Source organism: Ranitomeya variabilis, chromosome 4 (genome assembly GCF_051348905.1).
Source record: "Ranitomeya variabilis isolate aRanVar5 chromosome 4, aRanVar5.hap1, whole genome shotgun sequence".
NCBI lineage: Eukaryota > Metazoa > Chordata > Amphibia > Anura > Dendrobatidae > Ranitomeya > Ranitomeya variabilis.
This window is the reverse complement of record NC_135235.1, coordinates 264,651,937-264,677,281: the sequence shown is the minus strand read 5'-3', so window position 1 is coordinate 264,677,281 and position 25,345 is coordinate 264,651,937. Positions and strand designations below refer to the sequence as shown.

The 25,345-nt window shown below is 44.7% G+C and overlaps 1 protein-coding gene across 1 annotated transcript; it reads right to left on the bottom strand.

Moving 5' to 3' along the window:
* On the bottom strand, positions 1–18,789 carry LOC143764312 (uncharacterized). Its single transcript, XM_077249743.1, has 9 exons — positions 18,647–18,789; positions 16,975–17,009; positions 14,519–14,653; positions 13,315–13,451; positions 9,471–9,669; positions 5,547–5,684; positions 4,495–4,638; positions 2,620–2,753; positions 1–409 (listed from the first exon to the last, which is right to left on the bottom strand). Exons 2-9 carry the CDS (start codon positions 16,997–16,999, stop codon positions 176–178), a joined length of 1,146 nt encoding a protein of 381 aa, XP_077105858.1. The 5' UTR covers positions 17,000–17,009; positions 18,647–18,789; the 3' UTR covers positions 1–175.
* Positions 18,790–25,345: the final 6,556 nt, after the last annotated feature.

Here is a 25,345-nt window from a genome sequence, read left to right as displayed (position 1 = left end):
TTTTTTTAAATTGTCAAATACAAATTTTATTTTAGAAAAGAAAGTGGGGAATAAAGTAAAGTCATCAGGGTGTGTCATGAGTGCTCTACATAAAATACATGAAACAATTCCCCAAAAATAAATAACCCTTTAGATAGATCTGTATTATGGATGATGAGAGTAGTTGCTCCATATTTCAGGCATGTGGCTTGTGTTTCGTCTTGTCTTCTAGTGTAAATTCCATAGTTTCATCTACTTCCCCGTTATTATACTGCTTTAGTATCAACTTTTTCTCAGATAAGTTGCATGCAATGGAACGTGTCCGATCTGATGATAGCTCAAGACGGGCGGTAGAATGTCCGGGAGAAAATTCTTTCATATAGAAGATTAATTCGCTCTCTCCCTCAATTAAATTTGGCAATTCATTCAACTGTGTAAACAAAAAAAGTGCATTAATGAATCAGTCGTGGTCTGTCCTCACCCAGATGTGCGGCAAGTAATAAGCGTCATCGCTACTAATATACGCTTTTTATTTCCAGTATCTCGTTACTCAGCCAGCTCCTCACTAGATCAGGAGCAACCACTCCAACTACTCCAGTCCAGCTCCTCACTCGATCAGAAGCAACTACTCCAGTCCAGCTCCTCACTCAATGAGGAGCAACCACTCCTGCCCAGCTCCTCACTCGATCAAGAGCAATCACTCCAGTCCAGCTCCTCACTCGATCAGGAGCAACCACTCCAGTTCAGCTCCTCACTAGATTAGGAGCAACCACTCCAGTCCAGCTCATCACTCAATGAGGAGCAACCACTCCTGCCCAGCTCCTCACTCGATCAGGAGCAATCACTCCAGTCCAGCTCCTCACTAGATCAGGAGCAACCACTCCAGTCCATCTTCTCACTAGATCAGGAGAAACCATTCCTGTAGTCCAGCTCCTCACTCGTTCATTAGTAATCACTCCAGTCCAGCTCCTCACTCAATGATGAGCAACCACTCCTTCCCAGCTCCTCACTCGATCAGGAGCAATCACTCCAGTCCAGCTCCTCATTAGATCAGGAGCAACCACTCCAGTCCAGCTCCTCACTCGATCAGGAGCAATCACTGCAGTCCAGCTCCTCACTCGATCGGGATCAACCACTCCAGTCCAGCTCCTCACTCGATCAGGATCTATCACTCCAGTCCAGCTCCTCACTAGATCAGGAGCAATCACTCCAGTCCAGCTCCTCACTAAATCATGAGAAACCACTCCAGTCCAGCTCCTCACTAGATCAGGAGCAATCACTCCAGTCCAGCTCCTCACTAAATCATGAGAAACCACTCCAGTCCAGCTCCTCACTTGATCAGGAGAAACCACTTCAGTTCAGCTCCTCACTCGATCAGGAGCAACCACTCCATTCCAGCTCCTCACTAGATCAGGAGCAACTATTCCTGTAGTCCAGCTCCTCACTCGATCATTAGTAACCACTCCAGTCCAGCATTTCGGCAGATGATAAGAATGAGTGAAGGGACCGGCTGGACTGCTCATTTCAATAGCTAATGCGTAGTAGAAGGGGCCTGGCTGAAATATTAAATTGAGCAGTCTGCCAGCCAGCTCCTCAATCGATTAGGAGCACAATCCTAATCCTAAGTTAAAAAGTTTAACCTATCAAACAGCGCATGTTGCCATCACTGTGAGAATACTGGAGCAGGAGGAGCAGAAAAGATTGCTATATGGCTTTGTATAAAAACAAAAACAAAAAACAATGCAGGATAATTTGTAACTTATTGATCAAAGTCTTCTCTCATTCTGTCCCTCACTGCTGAGTATTTGGTGCAGTGTAGCAGGAAGTGAGTGACATCCTCCAGGTCACAGTGTGGGCACACTCTTATCTCTCTTCTCCTGAACCTTAAAAAAAATTGTACTTTGATGTGTTCATAAATCCATCTAGAAAATGGTTCAGGGCAAGAGAGACAAGTGTCAGATACCAGAGAATGCGCTCACTGACTGGTTCTCAGTAAAACATTGTGGAAATATTTAGCTGCGATTATAAGGAGCACTTGTCAGATCTCTTGAGTCCGTTAGATCCATTCTTCATAGTCGAAGTGCTTTTTGGAAAATCGACACCTCTAATCAACCCCAACGTGTGAATACTCCATATTTTAAGTTGGTGTTTAAAAATGTTTCCAGTTTACACATATGATCACCTGGCCACTGTATGGGTGATATGTTTTAGATCATTGCGGGTCCCACCAGTTTGGACCCCACAGATTGCCAGGATGGGGACCAGAAATACTCCATTCCGGCTACTGGCAGGACTCGCACCTATCTAAGACTTATCACCATTATGGATGTGCATGGGAACACCATTTTTGAGGTATGTGCACATAAAGCACTTCCTATTGCTGCGGATTTCACTGTGAAATAAGGTAATCCGCACAAATCTGGGGTGACCACAGCATAAATTTATACGATGGGATTTCGAATCCTCACCCCGGGTGAATTCACCCCCTCGGAAAATCTCTGCTGTGTGCACATGAGATTTTACAAAATCTGGACAGAAAATCTGCTGCATCTGCACAATGTGAACAGCTCCGCAGTCTATAGACAGAGCGGACCCATGCTGATAAGTGCCAAAACAGAGCGTCCGTGGCCTGGATCTTACCTTGAGGGTAATGGACTCACTGGCTGCACACATCAGGTAATTCTGATTGTGGACCTTGCAGCTGAGGACCACCGGTAATCCGTCACTGCTGCTGCTCTGTCTGTACATGTTCACATAAAACGTTGATTGTTCATCTATATAGAAAAAAATAAAAATTTAATATATTAAAGTGCACCTGTCGGGTTATACAGGGACAGGATACCCCTGCTGATGAATAGTCAAGGGGGCGGTCCCTACCAAGTTCTCTCCGCCCAGCTCAGCTGGATTGACAGATCTCTTCTTCATATGTGTGTGTGCTTCTCTTAAACATCACAGTGCCCCTATGCCTGCCATATATACAGTACAGTACTACCAAGAGATTACGCCCATTACCGGTGCCATACAGGGTTCCCCTAGGTTTTATTTTTCTTGTAAAGCTAAAGGTGAAATCTGCATAATAATCTACACGTGACGCAACAGTGCAAATCCTAGGGTATGAGTGGTCTCCCTGCAGCGGGAGCGGGATCAGCACTTTCCTGTGGCGCCAGTTTGAGTGTCACAAAATCTGCTGCAAAATACAGGAACCAATGTGGATCATAAAATCGGAAGCACGTCAATTCTTTGGGTGGAATTCATTGTGGATTTCTCCCTTTTCCAATGCAAATTCGCAACAAAAAATACAATTAAATATGTCAATTGAATTTTTCTGCAGATATTTCATGGGGAAAAAAAATAATGTTAAATCGACTGCATAAGAAAATATGGTGGCTTTTTTTAGAAGGAGCTAATGGCTTAGGGTTCTGTGCACACAGGACTCATCCTGCGACTGCAAAAACTGCACAAATGAAGCAGATTTGCTGCCATTTTTACACTTTTGCATTGCGAATTGTGAAATCCTCTGCATCTTACAGACTTCAAATCTTCAGACTTGCTCAATTTACACTGCATTTTTTTTTTATCTTATGCATAATGTGAGTGGGTTTTCCAGAAAAAAAATTGTCTGGGTATTCCCCATGTGTTCATGACTTTAAGGGCTAGCTAACATGAGAGTATAACATAGCAGAGTGCTGTCCGATGTTTTGTCGGATAGCACTCTGCCCCTTTGTATTCTATGGGGCAGTGCGTGAGAAAACAATTGTTGCATGCAGTGAGTGCTTCTGATAATCGGATCACGTGCAACTGTACAAGTCTATGCAGTGCAATGTACGTGCACAGAGACAATGGAGAAGATGGAGAAATTAAGTTCTCCTTCTTCGCACTTGTGCTGTAAACCTCATGCAACATACTAGCACTCTAAAAAATCAGTATATTTCTGCAAGAGCATACCCCGCATGAAATTCTTAAAAGAATTGTTCACTTTTGACATCAGATTGATGGGGTACCAATACTTGTCACCAGCATGATCAACTGTTCAGCAGCTCTTGGGGTCAGATGTACGCAGTGTTCAAACCCAAGACAGAGTACAGCAGCTTATCTCCTATTAGGCCAAGTTCACACGTTCAGTATTTTACATTAGTATTTGTAAGCCAAAACCAGGAGTGGGTGAAAAATGCAAAAGTGGTGATGTGTTTCTATAATAGCTGTCCTCTGATTGTTCCACTACTGGTTTTGGCTAAAAATACTGGTGTAAAATACCGTACTGACTAAATACTGAAGGTGTCAATGTGGCCTAATAAGAGACGAGTTGCAGTACCGATAATGGCCACTGCATGGTGTGCGGCGCTGTTGAGTTCTGGTTCCCTCTGTTTGCATGCGACCCCCACCGGTGCTGCACAGGTGAGGAGTGTTGTTGGCCCCCCACCAATCTGATTTTGATGACCTATTCTGAGTCCTGGACAACCCCTTTGGTATTTCTAGGAGTTCTCAGTCTAATTAATGTGTAAACCAGTAGAATACCTTTTTCGAGTCCATTTGACTCGAAAGTGACAATGTGTTTTTCTGGGTCAGCAACAAGGAATTCCTTCATGTGATTCTGGATATGAAAAGGGATGATGTGGGTAGATACAACCGGCTTGAACACGCTGAGTAGATCAGAAAGTTCTGTAATTGCAAAAAAAAAAGTTGAAATGGTCTAGAAAAATAAACGTGTGATAACGTGCCACCAGAGAGTACCACCATTTATAGGGCCAGCTCCTATTTACAATGTCTACCATGAAGTGCCCTAACACCAATGCACCTGCACCAAAAGAGCTAAAGCAGGGTCACCATCAGACCTTCCAACAGAGCAAGGATCCCAAGCAAGCCTGAAAGTCCACCAAGTCGTGGTTTCAGAAGAAGTCCTGGAGTGGCCGCCAAAATTGCTGGACTTCAAATCAAACCAAAGATTTTTTAAGGGGTTGAAGATGAAGCAGCAAATCCAAGAATATTAATGACCTGAAGGCCACTGTCCATGAGGAATGGGCTAAGATTCCTCAAGAATGCTGCAAAAAGTTGGTCTTTGGCTGTGAGTCACATGCAGCAGGTCATAACAACCAGAGGAAAAACAGGTCACAACAGCCAGAGGAGCTCCAATAAATACTAAGATGGTTATCATGAAGGGGTGAATAACTTTGTTCAGTGCAATCCCAACTTTGGTGCCCCAGTTGTGGCTTACATTGGCTGAAAATTATGCACAACAAGGCACAGGGTGACTATCTGCACTATTATAGTCCATGACCCCATCGCCGGAGTGTCATTCTGTGGGGGTACAAACAAAAGCTTCAAGGAATGTAGGAAAGAACGCAGTGTAAAAGGGCCCTAAGGGAGCATAGCAGCCAACAAACCCCTCTTCCCCAGGGCCCAAGTGGACTACACAGGAAAAATGTCATCTCAAGGAGAAAGGCAAAAAGGTGGCAAAAAGTTCTGAAATATCTAAAGATCTGCACCAAGATAAGAAGCCTCGTTTCTGAGAAAAAAGCGAACATTACTGAATACAAACGAAAGATACAGAGAAAATAGAAAGCACCCACCTGTATCTTCACTTTCCTCAAAAAAAGAAGACGACTCGTGCTCGGAATGGTTAATGTCTATGCGGATGTTCCAAAAATTATATGGGATTTTTTTCTTGATTTTGTCTAATGGGGTCATCTCTGTGAACTTAATAGATCCTGTAATAGACAAATAAAACCTGATCAGGATTACGTCATATTTCATTTTAAGATCTCAACAACTCCCACTATTACTATTTCTAATAAAGGCATCAGGTCTCATCAGAAAATGGACTTTTTAATTATGCTTTTGTTATAAATACTTTTTAAACATTATTGGTGAAGTTGTTTTTTTTTACTGTTTTAAAAATTGATAATAGGCATTAAAAAATATGCTGAAATTTTTACTTTGGCCACAAAAACTGATATTGGGCTGATACCTCTGTAGAGATAATTAAATGACTGCAGAAAAGTTATATCAGGCATGGATGATAACACCTCTATATTAAGGAGATGACACCGGATCCACCATTCACAATAGGTGATGTCACAGCTCACCTCCTCCTCCTGTACAATGACTGATATCACCTGTATATACAGTAGATAACACAGGGTCCACCATTCACAATAGGTGATGTCACAGCTCACCTCCTCCTCCTGTACAATGACTGATAACATCACTATATACAGGAGATAACACAGAATCCAGCATTCACAATAGGTGATGTCACAGCTCACCTCCTCCTCCTGTACAATGACTGATAACACCCCTATATACAGTAGATAACACAGGATCCACCATTCACAATAGGCGATGTCACAGCTCACCTCCTCCTCCTGTACAATGACTGATAACATCACTATATACAGGAGATAACACAGAATCCAGCATTCACAATAGGTGATGTCACAGCTCACCACCTCCTCCTGTACAATGACTGATAACACCTCTATATACAGTAGATAACACAGGATCCACCATTCACAATAGGTGATGTCACAGCTCACCTCCTCCTCCTGTACAATGACTGATAACACCTATATACAGTAGATAACACAGGATCCACCATTCACAATAGGTGATGTCACAGCTCACCTCCTCCTCCTGTACAATGACTGATAACACCTCTATATACAGTAGATAACACAGGATCCACCATTCACAATAGGTGATGTCACAGCTCACCTCCTCCTGTACAATGACTGATAACACCTCTATATACAGTAGGTAACACAGGATCCACCATTCACAATAGGTGATGTCACAGCTCACCTCCTCCTTCTGTACAATGACTGATAACACTCTATATACAGTAGATTACACAGGATCCACCATTCAATAGGCGATGTCACAGCTCACCTCCTCCTGTACAATGACTGATAACACCTCTATATACAGTAGATAACACAGGATCCACCATTCACAATAGGTGATGTCACAGCTCACCTCCTCCTTCTGTACAATGACTGATAACACCTCTATATACAGTAGATTACACAGGATCCACCAGTCACAATAGGCGATGTCACAGCTCACCTCCTCCTCCTGTACAATGACTGATAACACCTCTGTATACAGTAGATAACACAGGATTCACCATTCACAATAGGTGATGTCACAGCTCACCTCCTCCTCTTGTATAATGACTGATTACACCTCTATATACAGTAGATAACACAGGATTCACCATTCACAATAGGTGATGTCACAGCTCACCACCTCCTCCTGTACAATGACTGATAACATCACTATATACAGTAGATAACAAAGGATCCACCATTCACAATAGGTGATGTCACAGCTCACCTCCTCCTCCTGTACAATGACTGATAACACCTCTATATACAGTAGATAACACAGGATCCACCATTCACAATAGGTGATGTCACAGCTCACCTCCTCCTCCTGTACAATGACTGATAACACCTCTATATACAGTAGATAACACAGGATCCACCATTCACAATAGGTGATGTCACAGCTCACCTCCTCCTCCTGTACAATGACTGATAACACCTCTATATACAGTAGATAACACAGGATCCACCATTTACAATAGGTGATGTCACAGCTTACCTCCTCCTGTACAATGACTGATAACACCTCTATATACAGTAGGTAACACAGGATCCACCATTCACAATAGGCGATGTCACAGCTCACCTCCTCCTTCTGTACAATGACTGATAACACCTCTATATACAGTAGATTACACAGGATCCACCATTCTCAATAGGCGATGTCACAGCTCACCTCCTCCTCCTGTACAATGACTGATAACACCTCTATATACAGTAGATAACACAGGATCCACCATTCACAATAGGTGATGTCACAGCTCACCTCCTCCTGTACAATGACTGATAACACCTCTATATACAGTAGATAACACAGGATCCACCATTCACAATAGGTGATGTCACAGCTCACCTCCTCCTGTACAATGACTGATAACACCTCTATATACAGTAGATTACACAGGATCCACCATTCACAATAGGCGATGTCACAGCTCACCTCCTCCTTCTGTACAATGACTGATAACACCTCTATATACAGTAGATTACACAGGATCCACCATTCTCAATAGGCGATGTCACAGCTCACCTCCTCCTCCTGTACAATGACTGATAACACCTCTATATACAGTAGATAACACAGGATCCACCATTCACAATAGGTGATGTCACAGCTCACCTCCTCCTGTACAATGACTGATAACACCTCTATATACAGTAGATAACACAGGATCCACCATTCACAATAGGTGATGTCACAGCTCACCTCCTCCTGTACAATGACTGATAATACCTCTATATACAATAGATAACACAGGATTCACCTTTCGCAATAGGTGATGTCACAGCTCACCTCCTCCTCCTATACAATGACTGATAACACCTCTATATACAATAGATAACACAGGATCCACCATTCACAATAGGTGATATCACAGCTCCCCTCCCCCTCCTGTACAATGACTAATAGCACCTCTATATACAGTAGATAACACAGGATCCACCATTCACGATAGGTGATGTCACAGCTCACCTCCTCCTCCTGTACAATGACTGATAACACCTCTATATACAGTAGATAACACAGGATCCACCAGTCACAATAGGCAATGTCACAGCTCACCTCCTCCTCCTGTACAATGACTGAGAACACCTCTATATACAGTAGATTTCACAGGATCCACCATTCACAATAGGTGATGTCACAGCTCACCTCCTCCTCCTGTACAATGACTGATAATACCTCTATATACAATAGATAACACAGGATTCACCATTCGCAATAGGTGATGTCACAGCTCACCTCCTCCTCCTATACAATGACTGATAACACCTCTATATACAGTAGATAACACAGGATCCACCATTCACAATAGGTGATATCACAGCTCCCCTCCCCCTCCTGTACAATGACTAATAGCACCTCTATATACAGTAGATAACACAGGATCCACCATTCACGATAGGTGATGTCACAGCTCACCTCCTCCTCCTGTACAATGACTGATAACACCTCTATATACAGTAGATAACACAGGATCCACCATTCACAATAGGTGATGTCACAGCTCACCTCCTCCTCCTGTACAATGACTGATAACACCTCTATATACAGTAGATAACACAGGATCTAATACAATACAGTACTATAAATATCTGATACATGATGGATTTCCCCTTTTATGAACAGCATCTCTCCCAAGGCCATGGTCGGGATGAGCGCAGTCTCTCTCCATTCATTTCTATGAAAGCTTCAAAAATTGCACAAATCAAGCAGCTGATGGACGAGTTGGACTTTTGTCGGTGTAATTATTTCTTCTTTTACATGTCTAGGTCTCTCTTTCTAGTTGTAAGTTTTTTACATATTCCGAGCTTCTATTTCCTTTCACAGAACCATTTGGAAAAGACATTTGAGAAAATGGTAGGCAATGTTTGTTTGTTTTTTACCTAATTGCAATTTTGCCAAGTTTTCAGGTTCCTCTTCGGAGTGGGGCATTAATATCAGACTGGAGTCTTCTTCATTACTCGAGAGGAAAAATCCGGGCTCTGCCAATGACTCGAAAGTTATGTTTGATAGAACGGTGCCTCTTATGTAGAAGATGAATTCTCTGCCCTCCAATGGGATTAATTCTGGCACTTCACTCTCCTAAAATTGAAATTTGGATATTACTTAGATAGTGATACATGCTCGCCGGAGTCCCTTTTTTTTTCCTTATAGGCGTATTGTGGTTTTGGCAAACAATGTACATTATACAATTTTGTATCAATCCCTCGTAATTTTCAATATCTCTGCAGAGGAAAAAAGTCAATTCTGTTCATGTGGCGGCCGTCATGGTACATGGTTAATTCATACTTAACACCAATTTCCCATGGCTTATGCTAACCCCACCTAAAAGTGAAACTTTTGGGGTTCTTCCTAAGTGCTCCAGGGCCTGGAAAATGTTCTAACATTTCATTATATAATAGGAAGAGCGGGATCATAGACCTTTGGTTATAAATTTTAAAAATATGATGCAACGGGCAGCACGGTGGCGCAGTGGTTAGCACAGCAGCCTTGCAGCGCTGGAGTCCTGGGTTCTAATCCCACCTTGGACAACATCTGCAAAGAGTTTGTATGTTCTCTCTGTGTTTGCGTGGGTTTCCTCCGGGCACTCCGGTTTCCTCCCACATTTCAAAGACATACTGATAGGTAATTTAGATTGTGAGCCCCATCGGGGACAGCGATGACAATGTGTGCAAACTGTAAAGCGCTGCGTAATATGTTAGCGCTATATAAAAATAAAGATTATTATTATTAATGGGGGTAATATGCTGGAGACAGACTGGGGGCAATATGCTGGAGACAGACTGGGGGCAATATGCTGGACGCACGGGGGGCGATGCTGGACACACTGGGGGCAATGCTGGACACTGGGGCAGATTGCTGGACACACTGGGGGCAATGCTGGACACTGGGGCAGATTGCTGGACACACTGGGGGCAATGCTGGACACTGGGGCAGATTGCTGGACACACTGGGGGCAATGCTGGACACTGGGGCAGATTGCTGGACACACTGGGGGCAATGCTGGACATTGGGGGCAATGCTGGACACTGGGGGCAATGCTGGACGCACTGGGGGCAGATTGCTGGACGCACTGGGGGCAGATTGCTGGACGCACTGGGGGCAGATTGCTGGATGCACTGGGGGCAATGCTGGACACTGGGGCAGATTGCTGGACACACTGGGGGTAATGCTGGACACTGGGGCAGATTGCTGGACACACTGGGGGCAATGCTGGACACTGGGGGCAATGCTGGACACTGGGGCAGATTGCTGGACGCACTGGGGGCAGATTGCTGGACCCACTGGGGGCAATGCTGGACACTGGGGGCAATGCTGGACACTGGGGCAGATTGCTGGACGCACTGGGGGCAGATTGCTGGACGCACTGGGGGCAGATTGCTGGACGCACTGGGGGCAGATTGCTGGACGCACTGGGGGCAATGCTGGACACTGGGGCAGATTGCTGGACACACTGGGGGTAATGCTGGACACTGGGGCAGATTGCTGGACACACTGGGGGCAATGCTGGACATTGGGGGCAATGCTGGACACTGGGGGCAATGCTGGACACTGGGGCAGATTGCTGGACGCACTGGGGGCAGATTGCTGGACGCACTGGGGGCAGATTGCTGGACCCACTGGGGGCAATGCTGGACACACTGGGGGCAATGCTGGACACACTGGGGGCAATGCTGGACACTGGGGCAGATTGCTGGACACACTGGGGGCAATTCTGGACACTGGGGCAGATTGCTGGACACACTGGGGGCAATGCTGGACACTGGGGCAGATTGCTGGACACACTGGGGGCAATGCTGGACACTGGGGGCAATTCTGGACACTGGGGGCAATGCTGGACACTGGGGCAGATTGCTGGACACACTAAGGCAATGCTGGACACACTGGGGCAATGCTGGACACTGCGCCTGTGCGGCCGCCCTGCTTGTGAATCCCAGCCCCGCACTCTGCATAATGCATAACACACTGTGGGGCTGGGATTACCAAGGTGGGTGGCCGCACAGACGCAGTCTGCAAGCCTGGCTGTGACGTCAGACGGCCAGAGCTCTCTGCGCCTGCACCAAACAGCGATACACAGCGCAGGCACCGGATTTCATGGGTAAACAGTGCTGAGAGGGCGGTGCCCGGCGTTGAGTGACGGCAATGGGGGGGGCGCCAAACTCGGAGTCAGCCCCGGGCGGCAAAAGCTCTAGCTACGCCAGTGATGCAATTTCACCAAATAGATCCCAACCTCTTAATTCTAGGGATTGGAGATGACCTCCATGAATTGCTAACTTATATGGATGGGAGAACTTACTTTCTCCTTGGAAGTTTAAGGGATTGTCAAGATTGATCATAAAGATTTAGTCAGTGCTCATGGTATCAATGTAGGTGGGGCAGAACCTTAGTACAAGGGGAATGATTGAAAGATTGATACAGAGGATAAAAGTATGAAAGAGTAAGTAGATTATTAATGGACATCTTAATCATTGGATTCTGGTTTCCCATTCAGCTCCGTCACCCCCCGGTGCATAGCATCCGGCCCAGTCACTCCCGATGCATGAAATCAGGCCCTACTGCCTCCCAATGCACAACATCCGGCCCTTTGTTCCCAACGCACAACATCCTGCCCCATCACCCCCGGTTCACAACTTCCGGCCTTTTGCTCCCAACACACATCTGGTCCCATCGCCCCCCCCCCCACTGTACAAGATCAAGCCACATCAACTCCCGATGCACAGCATCCAGCACTAATCGCCCCCTGGTACACAACATCCAGCACTATCGCCTAGTGCACAACATTTGGCCCCAATGCACAACATCCGACCCCATGACTCCCAGATGCACAACATTCGGGCTTAATGTACAACATCCGGCCCCATCGCTGCCCGGTGCACAATATCCGGCCCCATCACCCCCCGATGCACAACATTTGGCCCCAATGCACCCCGGAGAACAACATTCGGCCCCAATGCACAACATCCAGCCCCATCGCTCCCCGATACACAACATTCGGCTCCTTGCCAAGCCATCTGCCACTGGGGTAACAAGTCCCTTCATTACATGTTATCCTCCTAAATCTTCCCCCATCACCTGTGGGTGATATTATTTAGAACTGGATGGAATCGCAGCAACTCAGCCACGAAGTGGATACCCCGTAACATTACAGAGAGGGGCGGGGGGCAGAGTGCTGAGGAGCAGAGGGCAGAAAAGTCACTACCGCCCTGCTGACTTCATAACTGCCGAGTTTAGACTTCCTCTGGTATTAACATCAGCATAAACACTGCGCCCCCGCCGGGAGCTTCATGGCCAAGCAGCTGCATGCAGCCGTACATCACCAAGCACAATGCCGATAGTTGGATGGAGTGGTGTAAATCCGCCAACACTGGACCCTGGAGGAGATATGTTCTGTGTAGTAACAGATCACACTTCTCTATCTAGAGTCTGATGAACCCCACCCAACACTTTTGGGATGACCTGGATTGCAGATTATGATCCTGGCTTCTCTTCAATATGAGGGTTTGACCTTACAAATCCTTTTCTGGATGAAGGAGCAAAAATTCCCACAGACGTCTCCAAAATCCTATATAAATCCTTCCCAGAAGAGCGGGCGCAAAAAAAAAATCTGCAAATGAGCGATTCTGTATTAATATCTATGGATGTAGGATGGGAGGTGGAATGTGGAGGGGGCACATAGTTTTCTCCATACAGTGTAGATGACAATTGCATTTTATTGTCGTATCTTACCTTGAGAATAACTGAGTTATTTTCTACAGACAGAAGGTAATCCTTGTCGCCTACTGTGCAGCTGACGGCCACTGGTTGTCCACCCTCTTGGCCATTAAGCATTTTGTATATGACTAGATAAAATTTGGCGTTTTCATCTAAAACAGAAAGATAAACGATTTCTATAAAGTATCAAGATAATGAACATCGGCCGAAAGGTTCGTCTTCTGTCAATTATTGTTATCATTATTTCCCCATATAAGTAAAAAAGATGATGAAATCAGGATATAAATATCTAATTTCAGCCATTGTGGATGGATATATGCAGGAAATACAGGGCAGAAACAGGAAAATTGCTGTAAGGCAAAATTAACGTTGATAGATTTGCTCAGCGCCAGCAGTCGTGGGCACCAAAGTAAGGTGATGCTTTCAGCTTTGTCATCCAAGGAAAGTCTAACAAAAAGAGTCGAAAAATGGACTTTTAAGCCTTAGCTTGATACTTTTTTTGTTATCGCCCCATTTCACAATACATAGTTTTTGCTTCGTCTTTAGCAGGACAAGATGTATTGTTAATAGAACCATTTTTGGCTACATGTGTAGAAAAAGTTAAACACTTTTTATTTTATTTAGGATTCTTTTAATATATAATTTAGAAATTTTTAGTTTTCATTTTTTGACACCGGGACATAAAAAAGTGACCTAGTTACAGGGGAAAAAACTTCCCAATGGTAGCATTAACCACTGGTGGAGCTGATCTACGTCTGCCAATATCACGCCAGGGGACACTCCAACGGAGGCCTTGCAGCAAAACCTGATATTTGCATTTTTGGTGTGTTTTTTCACCACGCATTCATTTCAATGGGTGAAAAATGCTGAGAGAAGTGACATGCTCTATTGTGCAAAAAACCATGCAAAGCACAAAATACTGATGACAAAAAAACCAATGTGTGTGCATGAGATTTCTGAAATTTCATACACTTTGCTGGTATTGTAAAACATAGCAGCTGAAAAGTTGCATAAAAAAAACACCCAGTGTGAACTTAGCCTAAAAGGAAAACGCCTTGCTATACACTTTTAGTGAACCTATATTTCTATAACTAAAGTTTCAAATCTTTAATACGTAAGTGATACATGATCCCAATTATTAGAAACATTATTATAACAGATTTCATTGTATTTTCTTTCTCCCATTTTCTTTTTGAAGCACCAGACATCTGTAATTTACCTTCAGCATCTGCATATGTCTGAAAAGTAGCGTCGTTCGTGTCTGGGTTCGCGACGAGAAGCTCGTTCTGAAAATTTCTGATGTTCAGTTGTATTTTCACGATCTTCACGAATCCTTTTTCCCATGTAAATGGATCTGAAATCAGATAAAAAAAAATATTGATGCGAAAGAGTAAACTACAAAGGTGTCTGTAAGACGAGCGGCTGATCGCTAGAAGATGACACCAATTTCCTTGTTTCTCGTCTATTTAGGAATTCCAAAACCTATCGCAGGATGGAACTCAGCTGTTGACCATTTACTATATATACAGTACAGACCAAAAGTTTGGACGCGCCTTCTCATTTAAAGATTTTTCTGTATTTTCATGACTATGAAAATTGTACATTCACATTGAATGCCAAGAGTGTGTAAAACAGTCATGAAAGCAAAAGGTGGCTACTTTGAAGAACCTTGAATATAAGACATAATTTCAGTTGTTTCACACTTTTTTGTTAAGTATATAATTCCACGTGTTAATTCATAGTTTTGATGCCTTCAGTGTGAATGTACAAATTTCATAGTCATGAAAATACAGAAAAATCTTTAAATGAGAAGGTGTGTCCAAACTTTTGGCCTGTACTGATATATATATATATATATATATATATATATATATATTTATCCTACTCCTGCACTGATTAGCAGCACTACATCTTCATATTAAACAATCTAATTTCTTTTAGCAGTGCAGGGGTTTATCTGCTCAGTTGAGAGCTTTTGGAAGCTTTTCTGCATTAAGGCTCTCAGCTGTTCACTGTTAGCCACTCCCCTCTCCTATATAATATGGGCCCTGGCTAGCACTCATTGTCAGAGGATAGCTTATGTTGCATGGCTGGTGGTTGTTGTTGGTTATTATTGGAGAAAGAGTTTGGTGGATTTATCTGTTACTAGGTTTTGAGTGTGTGATAATTCCCTTTCTTCTCCTTCTTTGGTATAACTCCATTCTCCACTCCCCAGCATTTACCTCTGTTGTTTATGTGTGTATATTTGTATGTTTGGTATTTTTCGTTATCCCTGTTCGTATTGCTTTGTTAGTCTGGTTGGTGTATTACGGTACACTACTACTCCCATATTCCCTTGGTAGGGGAAGGGTACTGACTGAGGACAGATTCAGGAGCTAAGGCAAGGCACGTGGCCCCAGCATCTTCACCATCAGAAGTAATCTGGGGAACAGGGAGAGCCAGGGCACCCATAGCGTTAGGGACAGGGAAGGAGCCCCTGGCCCGGGACACCTGACAATAGAGTCGTGACAATATGTTCTCTTTTCAAAAACTCCTTGTAGCAAAATTCAATCAGGATTTATGGCAACATTCTGATACTGATTGCAACATGTAGAGTTGTTGCAACTTTTCACCCCATTCATTGCAATTGGTGGGATCCGTAGTGAAAATCTGCAGCCTGTATTGTCATGGTGCACTTTACAAATTTGCACTACAGGATTTCTGCACAGCAAGTGGACCAGATTTGGTAAAATGCTGGGTCCAATATAAAGGATGGAAAATCTGCCAGTTTGTAGTACTGTATAAATTAATGATCCACTTCTCTTCTTACTTCTGGATACGCTGTATTTTTACCAGTCTATGCACTTTAGTGGCTAACGAGGAGCCCGACCACAAACCATCTTCTGTGTAGTCTGGTTGTATCAAATCTCTAGTGATGGATTGTGCAGCTGCATCTCCCTCCTCCCTGCCATCGGGTATCTCACAAGAGGATGCAGTGAGCAAGAAGAAAGATAAAAAAAAAAGCAGCAGAGAAATGAAAGAAGAAGGAAACATTACAGCTCAAAGTGGAAAAACAGGAAAAGAAGATGTCAGATTCTGGACACAAAAAGTGATGCACCTGTTCAAAGTCCAGACACTTTATGACCTACCAAAAAAAAATACCTTGGGCATAAAACTACCGTAATTCTTTGTTAATCTCTTCCAATCAGACCTAGGATCCATGCTTCTTTATAATCTTTCTTTGAGGTTTAAAGGGGTTGTCCACCTTTTTTACAATTTATTTTTCTATAAATCCATGTGTTTTGGGGCTAATATAATTTTTGCAATTTGGCTTCATTAAACATTTTGCACCGTTTGCTTTCTACAGACTCTGTGCTTCTCTGTGAATTGCCGGCTGCAGAATGTGATAACTGAGAATCCATCGGTGAGTGTGTTCCTATAGGAGAGTTTGTAACTCTTATCAGTTTTTTTTTACTGAGCTCGTCTCAGCTAATTAATAACCACAGACCACATCAATGTTGAATGTGATGGGAAATAAAGATCCTGTAAAAGCCAAACGGTGCAACATTTTCAATTTACACCCACGTACACTACATACATTCAAGTAAAAACATTTTTTCCCAAAGATAGACATTTTTTTTAACTCTTTCTTTACTTTGGGAACTTTCCAAACATCATTGTCTAAATCAAACTTACCTGAAGCAAGTACAAATTCAGACATCTTGTAAAACCTAAAAGACAAGAACAAAATGAATTAGTCGCTGCCATGTATGCTGCTACGTACGGGGCGATGGGACTGGATGTTGTGCACTGGAGGTGGTGGGGCCGGATGTTGTGTACCAGGAGCGATGGGGCCGGATGTTGTGTACCAGGGGTGATGGGGCCAGATGTTATACACTGGGGGTGATGGGGCCGGATATTGTGTACCAGGGGCGATGGGGACGGATGTTGTGTACTAGGGGTGATGGGGCCAGATGTTATACACTGGGGGTGATGGGGCCGGATATTGTGTACCAGGGGCGATGGGGCCGGATATTGTGTACCAGGGGCGATGGGGCCGGATGTTGTGTACCAGGGGCGATGGGGCCGGATGTTGTGTACCAGGGGCGATGGGGCCGGATGTTGTGTACCAGGGGCGATGGGGCCGGATGATGTGCACTGTCAGCGATGGGGCCAGACGTCATACACTGGAGGTGGTGGGGCTGGATGTTGTGTACCAGGGGTGGTGGGGCCGGATGTTGTGTACCAGGGGCAATGGGGCCGGATGTTATACACTGGGGGTGGTGGGGCTGGATGTTGTATACCAGGGGCAATGGGACTGGATGATGCGCACTGGGAGGGATGGGGTCAGATGTTATACACCAGGGGTGATGGGGCCAGATGTTGTGTACCGGGGTCATGGGGCTAGATGTTATGCAACGGGGCAGATATTGTGCACTGGGGTTGATGAGACTGGATTTTAAGCATTGGGATCGATAAGGCCAGATATTGTGCACCGGGAGCAATGGGGCCAGATGTTACGCACTAGTGGCAATGGGGCTGGATGTTATGCACTAGTAGACGGAACTGATCGAGAAACCGGAATTTAATGATTAAGACATCCTCTATGAGACATTTCACTTTTCTAATACCCCAAAACAATCAGACCTCAGTTAATCTCCTGAGCAGAGCTGCAGTCTGGCCCAAAATACAAAATACCCGTGTGAGTAAACCCTTCCGGCCAGGGTGATGGGCAGCCATGGCCACTTTTACACACTCTAGAATGAACAATCTTTGTGTCGAAAATGTTAGTAGTCTGTGAGCATATCACAATCTTGGATAACAGAACCATTTTTTTTTTTGGCAAGTTTATGAATTTATCATTTTTATTTAGTGAAACCTAATTTCAACTAAAGGCACTGATCTCTACTTAAATCAGCAACACAATATAGGTGGCACCTGTCTAGAGCAAAAAAATATGCCCATCCTTTCCACCCAACTGGGAATAAGCTGCTATCAGAGGGATCTGGAAACAAGACTTTGCTCCCCATGTACAGTATATTTTGCTTTGGAAGCCCCTGACCTCATCACTGGTTGTCATACCTTGGACCACTGGACATAGGTATTGATCACCGGACATCAAGAAGACCCCACAAGACATTTCAATTTAAAGCTGCTCTGACCCAAACACAACTCGTCCCTTGTCAATGTTGCTCAGATCTTTAACCAACTTTCTGGATTCCACCACGTCAACTCTAAGAATTGGTTGTCCACTTGCTGCCCAGTATCTTCCACCGCAAACAGGCACCATTGTCGCAGGGTGGGAGTCTCTTTATCAGTGAATTGATCCTTACCTGATCTGTCACAATATTAATTTATCTTTTCTTACCTTGAAGCTTGGATTGAACGGAGAAGCTGGTGTTGATGGCCTTGTTCTGCAGCTTATGAGGACCTCTTCTGCAGCCGCCTTCTCTGCACAGATACTTATATAGGACGGACACCTCATCTTGCAGCCGGCTGTAGGTTTCCCCACATTGCATAGTGATTATGTCATTATACTTTTGAGATACACCTAAACAAGATTTTCTTCTCTCCTACTCAGCAATGACGGGAAAATCTGCCTGTCACATCCCCACCCATGTTCATCCTACAAAAAAAAAAGTAATTACAGAGCCCCGGGGAATGCAAAGTCAGTGTGGAAACCTCTAGTATGTGAACGTGATTGCATCACTTATACTTAAAGCAGAAACATGATAACCAGGGAAAATCTTGATTAAAAATGGTTAGAGTTGGTGCAAATCGACCTTCAGCCAGGTCTGTAATCAGTGGCCGCCAGACTGGAGTCCTACCCCTGCATCTTCCTTTGACATCACCAATGCAGCGTGATGCACATGACGAAAAAGAGCTGCTGATGCTGAGAGGTAAGAGAAGTACAGATTATGGAACTGGTCGATGGACTGAATCGTTTCACGCAGACTATAAAAATTGTATTTTACTTTATTGTGATATTTACCATCTATCTTATCTTTTTGTTTCGTCTTTACTCCAGTGTTTAAGTTTTGAGGTCTGGTGACAGAGTGGACCAATCTTGGGGGCTGTTTGAGGTTAAATCCCGTGTCCGTTCCTGCTGCTCATTTACCTTGGATGGGATCTTGCTCCTCTGTGTGACTTGCCCACCTGTTATGATCCTTAGTGGTTGAGGATCACAAATTACTCCAGCTAAGTAACAAACATAGGACAAGCTCTAGGGAGGTGGCAAACTGGACTGACCGTAAATCTGAACCTATCCAAACACACTAGAAGTAGCCGGTGAACGTGCATAAAAATCCTAGACGTCTCGAGCCAGCCTGAGGAACTAACTACCCCTAGAGAGAAAGAAAGACCTCTCTTGCCTCCAGAGAAATAATCCCCAAAGATATAGAAGCCCCCAACAGATAATAACGGTGAGGTAAGAGGAAGGCACATACACAGGGGTGAAAGCAGATTCAGCAAATGAGGCCCACTAATACTAGATAGCAGAAAATAGAAAAGGGAATCTATGCGGTCAGTAAAAAACCCTTACAAAATATCCACTCTGAGATTTCAATAACCCCCACACCAACTAACGGTGTGGGGGGAGAAACTCAGTCCCCTAGAGCAACCAGCAAGCGAGGAAATCACATTTTAGCGAGCTGGACTAAAAACATAATGAACACTGATAATCAAAAAATGAACAAACAAAAACTTAGCTTGTCTTGGAGAGACTGGGAGCAAGGTAGCCACAAGGAAACTGAAGAGCACTGAATACATTGATAGCAGGCAAGGAACTGAGTCTCCAGGTGAGCTAAATAGGAAACCAACCAAGGACACCGAACCAGCTGATGCAGCCAACCTGCAGAAAGACAACACTACACAGTACCGCTTGTGACCACTAGAGGGAGCCCAAAAATAGAATTCACAACAGTACCCCCCCCTTGAGGAGGGGTCACCGAACCCTAATCAAGACCCCCAGGGCGATCAGGATGAGCAGCGTGGAAGGCACAAACCAAATCGGCCGCATGAACATCAGAGGCGACAACCCAGGAATTATCCTCCTGACCATAGCCCTTCCACTTAACCAAATACTGAAGCCTCCGTCTAGAGATACGAGAATCCAAAATCTTCTCCACCACGTACTCCAATTCGCCCTCGACCAGCACCGGAGCAGGAGGCTCAACAGAAGGAACCACAGGTACCACATACCTCCGCAACAAAGACCTATGGAACACATTATGAATGGCAAACGATGCTGGGAGATCCAAACGAAAAGACACCGGGTTAAGGATTTCCAAGATCTTATAAGGACCGATGAAGCGAGGCTTGAATTTAGGAGAGGAGACCTTCATAGGAACATACCGAGAAGACAGCCACACCAAATCCCCAACATGAAGTCGGGGACCCACACCGCGGCGGCGGTTGGCAAAGCGCTGAGCCTTCTCCTGTGACAACCTCAAATTGTCCACCACATGGTTCCAAATCTGCTGCAACCTATCCACCACAGAATCCACCCCAGGACAGTCAGAAGACTCAACCTGACCCGAGGAAAAACGAGGATGGAAACCAGAACTGCAGAAAAAAGGTGAAACCAAAGTAGCAGAACTAGCCCGATTATTAAGGGCAAACTCGGCCAAAGGCAAAAAAGTCACCCAATCATCCTGATCAGCAGAAACAAAACATCTCAAATAAGTTTCCAACGTCTGATTAGTACTTTCGGTTTGGCCATTAGTCTGAGGATGGAAGGCCGACGAAAAAGACAAATCAATGCCCATCTTAGCATAAAAAGTCCGCCAAAACCTGGACACAAACTGGGATCCTCTATCAGACACAATATTTTCAGGAATGCCGTGCAAGCGAACCACATTCTGAAAAAATAGAGGAACCAAATCGGAGGAAGAAGGCAACTTAGTCAAGGGCACCAAATGGACCATCTTGGAAAAACGATCACACACCACCCAGATGACAGACATTTTCTGAGATACTGGAAGATCCGAAATAAAATCCATGGAAATGTGTGTCCAAGGCCTTTTCGGAACAGGCAAAGGCAAAAGCAAACCGCTGGCACGAGAACAGCAAGGCTTAGCCCGAGCACAAATCCCACAAGACTGCACAAAGGAACGCACATCCCGCGACAAGGAAGGCCACCAGAAGGACCTAGCCACCAAATCTCTGGTACCAAAAATCCCAGGATGACCCGCCAACACCGAAGAATGAACCTCGGAAATAACTCTGCTGGTCCATCTATCCGGGACAAACAGTCTCTCTGGTGGACAACGGTCAGGTCTATCCGCCTGAAATTTCTGCAGCACTCGTCGCAAATCTGGGGAAATGGCAGACAAAATCACTCCCTCTCTGAGAATACCAGCCGGCTCAGAAACTCCCGGAGAGTCAGGCACAAAACTCCTAGAAAGTGCATCAGCTTTCACGTTCTTCGAACCAGGCAGGTATGAGACCACGAAGTTGAAACGGGAGAAAAACAACGACCAACGAGCCTGTCTAGGATTCAGGCGCTTGGCAGATTCAAGGTAAATCAGATTTTTGTGATCAGTCAAGACCACCACACGATGTTTAGCTCCTTCGAGCCAATGTCGCCACTCCTCAAATGCCCACTTCATAGCCAACAACTCCCGATTACCAACATCATAATTCCGCTCGGCAGGCGAAAACTTTCTTGAAAAGAAAGCACATGGCTTCATCACAGAGCCATCAGAGCTTCTCTGCGACAAAACAGCCCCTGCTCCAATCTCAGAAGCATCAACCTCGACCTGGAAGGGGAGAGAGACATCTGGCTGACATAAGACTGGAGCTGAAGAAAACCGGTGCTTCAGCTCCCGAAAGGCCTCCACGGCCGCAGGAGACCAATTAGTCACATCAGAACCCTTCTTGGTCAAATCCGTCAAAGGTTTAACCACGCTAGAAAAATTAGCGATGAAACGACGGTAAAAATTAGCAAACCCCAAGAACTTCTGAAGACTCCTAACAGACGTGGGCTGAGTCCAGTCATGAATAGCCTGGACCTTGACTGGGTCCATCTCCACAGTAGAAGGAGAAAAAATAAAACCCAAAAAGGAGACCTTCTGTACTCCGAAGAGGCATTTTGAGCCCTTCACAAATAAAGCATTAGCACGCAGGACCTGAAACACCATCCTGACCTGCTTCACATGGGACTCCCAATCATCAGAAAAGACCAAAATGTCATCCAAATAAACAGTCATAAATTTATCCAGATATTCTCGGAAGATGTCATGCATGAAGGACTGAAAAACACAGAAGGAGCATTAGAAAGTCCAAAAGGCATCACTAAGTACTCAAAATGGCCTTCGGGCGTATTAAATGCTGTTTTCCATTCATCTCCCTGCTTAATGCGCACAAGGTTATACGCACCATGGAGATCTATCTTGGTGAACCAACTGGCACCCTTAATCCGAGCAAACAAATCAGACAATAGTGGCAAAGGATACTGAAATTTGACTGTAATTTTATTCAGAAGACGATAATCTATACAAGGTCTCAAAGAACCGTCCTTCTTGGCCACAAAAAAAAATCCTGCACCAAGAGGGGAAGAGGATGGGCGAATATGTCCCTTCTCCAAAGACTCCTTTATATAACTCCGCATCGCGGCATGCTCTGGTATAGACAAATTAAAAAGTCGTCCCTTAGGGAATTTACTACCAGGAATTAAATTTATAGCACAGTCACAATCCCTATGAGGGGGCATGGCACTGGACCTGGGCTCATCAAATACATCCTGGTAGTCAGACAAAAACTCAGGGACCTCAGAAGGAGTGGAAGAAGCAATAGACACCAACGGAGTATCGCCATGAATTCCCTGACAACCCCAACTTGACACAGACATAGCTTTCCAATCTAAAACTGGATTATGAGCTTGCAGCCATGGCAGACCCAAAACGACAACATCATGCAAATTATGCAGAACGAGAAAGCGAATCACCTCCTGATGTACGGGAGTCATGCACATGGTCATTTGCGTCCAATACTGAGGCTTATTCTCAGCCAATGGCGTAGCATCAATTCCCCTCAGAGGAATAGGAAATTCCAAAGGCTCCAGGACAAAACCACAGCGCCTGGCAAACGACAAATCCATCAGATTCAGGGCAGCACCCGAATCCACAAAAGCCATAACCGGGTAGGACGACAAAGAACAAATCAAAGTAACAGACAAAATAAATTTAGGCTGTATAGTACCAATGGTGACAGGTTTAGCGATTTTTTTTAAGCGTTTAGAGCATGCTGAGATAACATGAGTAGAATCACCACAGTAGAAGCACAACCCATTTTGACGTCTATGACTTTGTCGCTCAATTCTGGTCAGAGTTCGGTCACATTGCATAGACTCAGGTCTCTGTCCAGAAAACACCGCCAAAGGATGAGCAGATTTGCGCTCCCGCAAACGCCGATCAACCTGAATGGCTAAAGCCATAGAATCACTCAGACTTGTAGGGGTGGGAAACCCCACCATAACATTCTTAATGGCCTCAGAAAGACCTTCTCTGAAATTTGCAGCCAGGGCACACTCATTCCACTGAGTAAGCACCGACCATTTCCGAAATTTTTGACAATACACCTCTGCTTCATCCTGACCTTGAGAGATAGCCAGCAACGCTTTTTCTGCCTGATTCTCAAGATTAGGCTCCTCATAAAGCAGTCCAAGAGCCAGAAAAAAATGCATCTACATTAAGCAAAGCAGGATCTCCTGGCGCCAGAGAGAAAGCCCAATCTTGAGGGTCGCCATGCAACAAGGAGATAACAATTTTAACTTGCTGAGCGGAATCACCAGAGGAACGAGGTCTCAGAGATAGAAATAACTTACAATTATTCTTAAAATTTTGAAACCTAGATCTATCTCCAGAAAACAACTCAGGAATGGGTATCTTTGGTTCTGACATAGGGCTACGAATAACAAAATCCTGAATACTTTGCACCCGTGCAGTAAGATGATCCACACTAGAAGTCAGAGTCTGAACATTCATGTCTGCAGCTGAGCTCAAAACCACCCAGAGTTCAAGGGGATGAAAGAAGTTAAACAGACTGCAGCAAAGGAAAAGTGGGAGGAAAAAAAAAAATGTACTCAGGTCTTCTTTTTATCCCACTTCTGCGATGCATTAAACACTTTTTGGCCTGCTATACTGTTATGATCCTTAGTGGTTGAGGATCACAAATTACTCCAGCTAAGTAACAAACATAGGACAAGCTCTAGGGAGGTGGCAAACTGGACTGACCGTAAATCTGAACCTATCCAAACACACTAGAAGTAGCCGGTGAACGTGCCTAAAAATCCTAGACGTCTCGAGCCAGCCTGAGGAACTATCTACCCCTAGAGAGAAAGAAAGACCTCTCTTGCCTCCAGAGAAATAATCCCCAAAGATATAGAAGCCCCCAACAGATAATAACGGTGAGGTAAGAGGAAGGCACATACACAGGGGTGAAAGCAGATTCAGCAAATGAGGCCCACTAATACTAGATAGCAGAAAATAGAAAAGGGAATCTATGCGGTCAGTAAAAAACCCTTACAAAATATCCACTCTGAGATTTCAAGAACCCCCACACCAACTAACGGTGTGGGGGGAGAAACTCAGTCCCCTAGAGCAACCAGCAAGCGAGGAAATCACATTTTAGCGAGCTGGACTAAAAACATAATGAACACTGATAATCAAAAAATGAACAAACAAAAACTTAGCTTGTCTTGGAGAGACTGGGAGCAAGGTAGCCACAAGGAATCTGAAGAGTACTGAATACATTGATAGCAGGCAAGGAACTGAGTCTCCAGGTGAGCTAAATAGGAAACCAACCAAGGATAACGAACCAGCTGATGCAGCCAACCTGCAGAAAGACAACACTACACAGTACCACTTGTGACCACTAGAGGGAGCCCAAAAATAGAATTCACAACACCCACCATCCCTCTGTCCACCACTGTTTTCCTGGGTGGGTGTTCTGTGACTAGAGTCCTCCTCTCTGCTGCTGCTCTCCTGGATCCTCTGCAGGTGCCTTCCACAGGTGTTGACATCCAGCTTGTCAGTGGCCAAAGCTCATTCATTACAGCCTTTCCCCC

Bases quoted from the DNA above. Each gene is read 5' to 3' on its own strand.
- LOC143764312 (XM_077249743.1), bottom strand. From the start codon at position 16,999: ATGTCTGAATTTGTACTTGCTTCAG. The intron at 14,654-16,974 runs GTAAGTTTGATT...ATCTGATTTCAG, and splicing joins TGAATTTGTACTTGCTTCAG to ATCCATTTACATGGGAAAAA. The intron at 2,754-4,494 runs GTATTCTACTGG...TTTTCTATATAG, and splicing joins GTCAAATGGACTCGAAAAAG to ATGAACAATCAACGTTTTAT.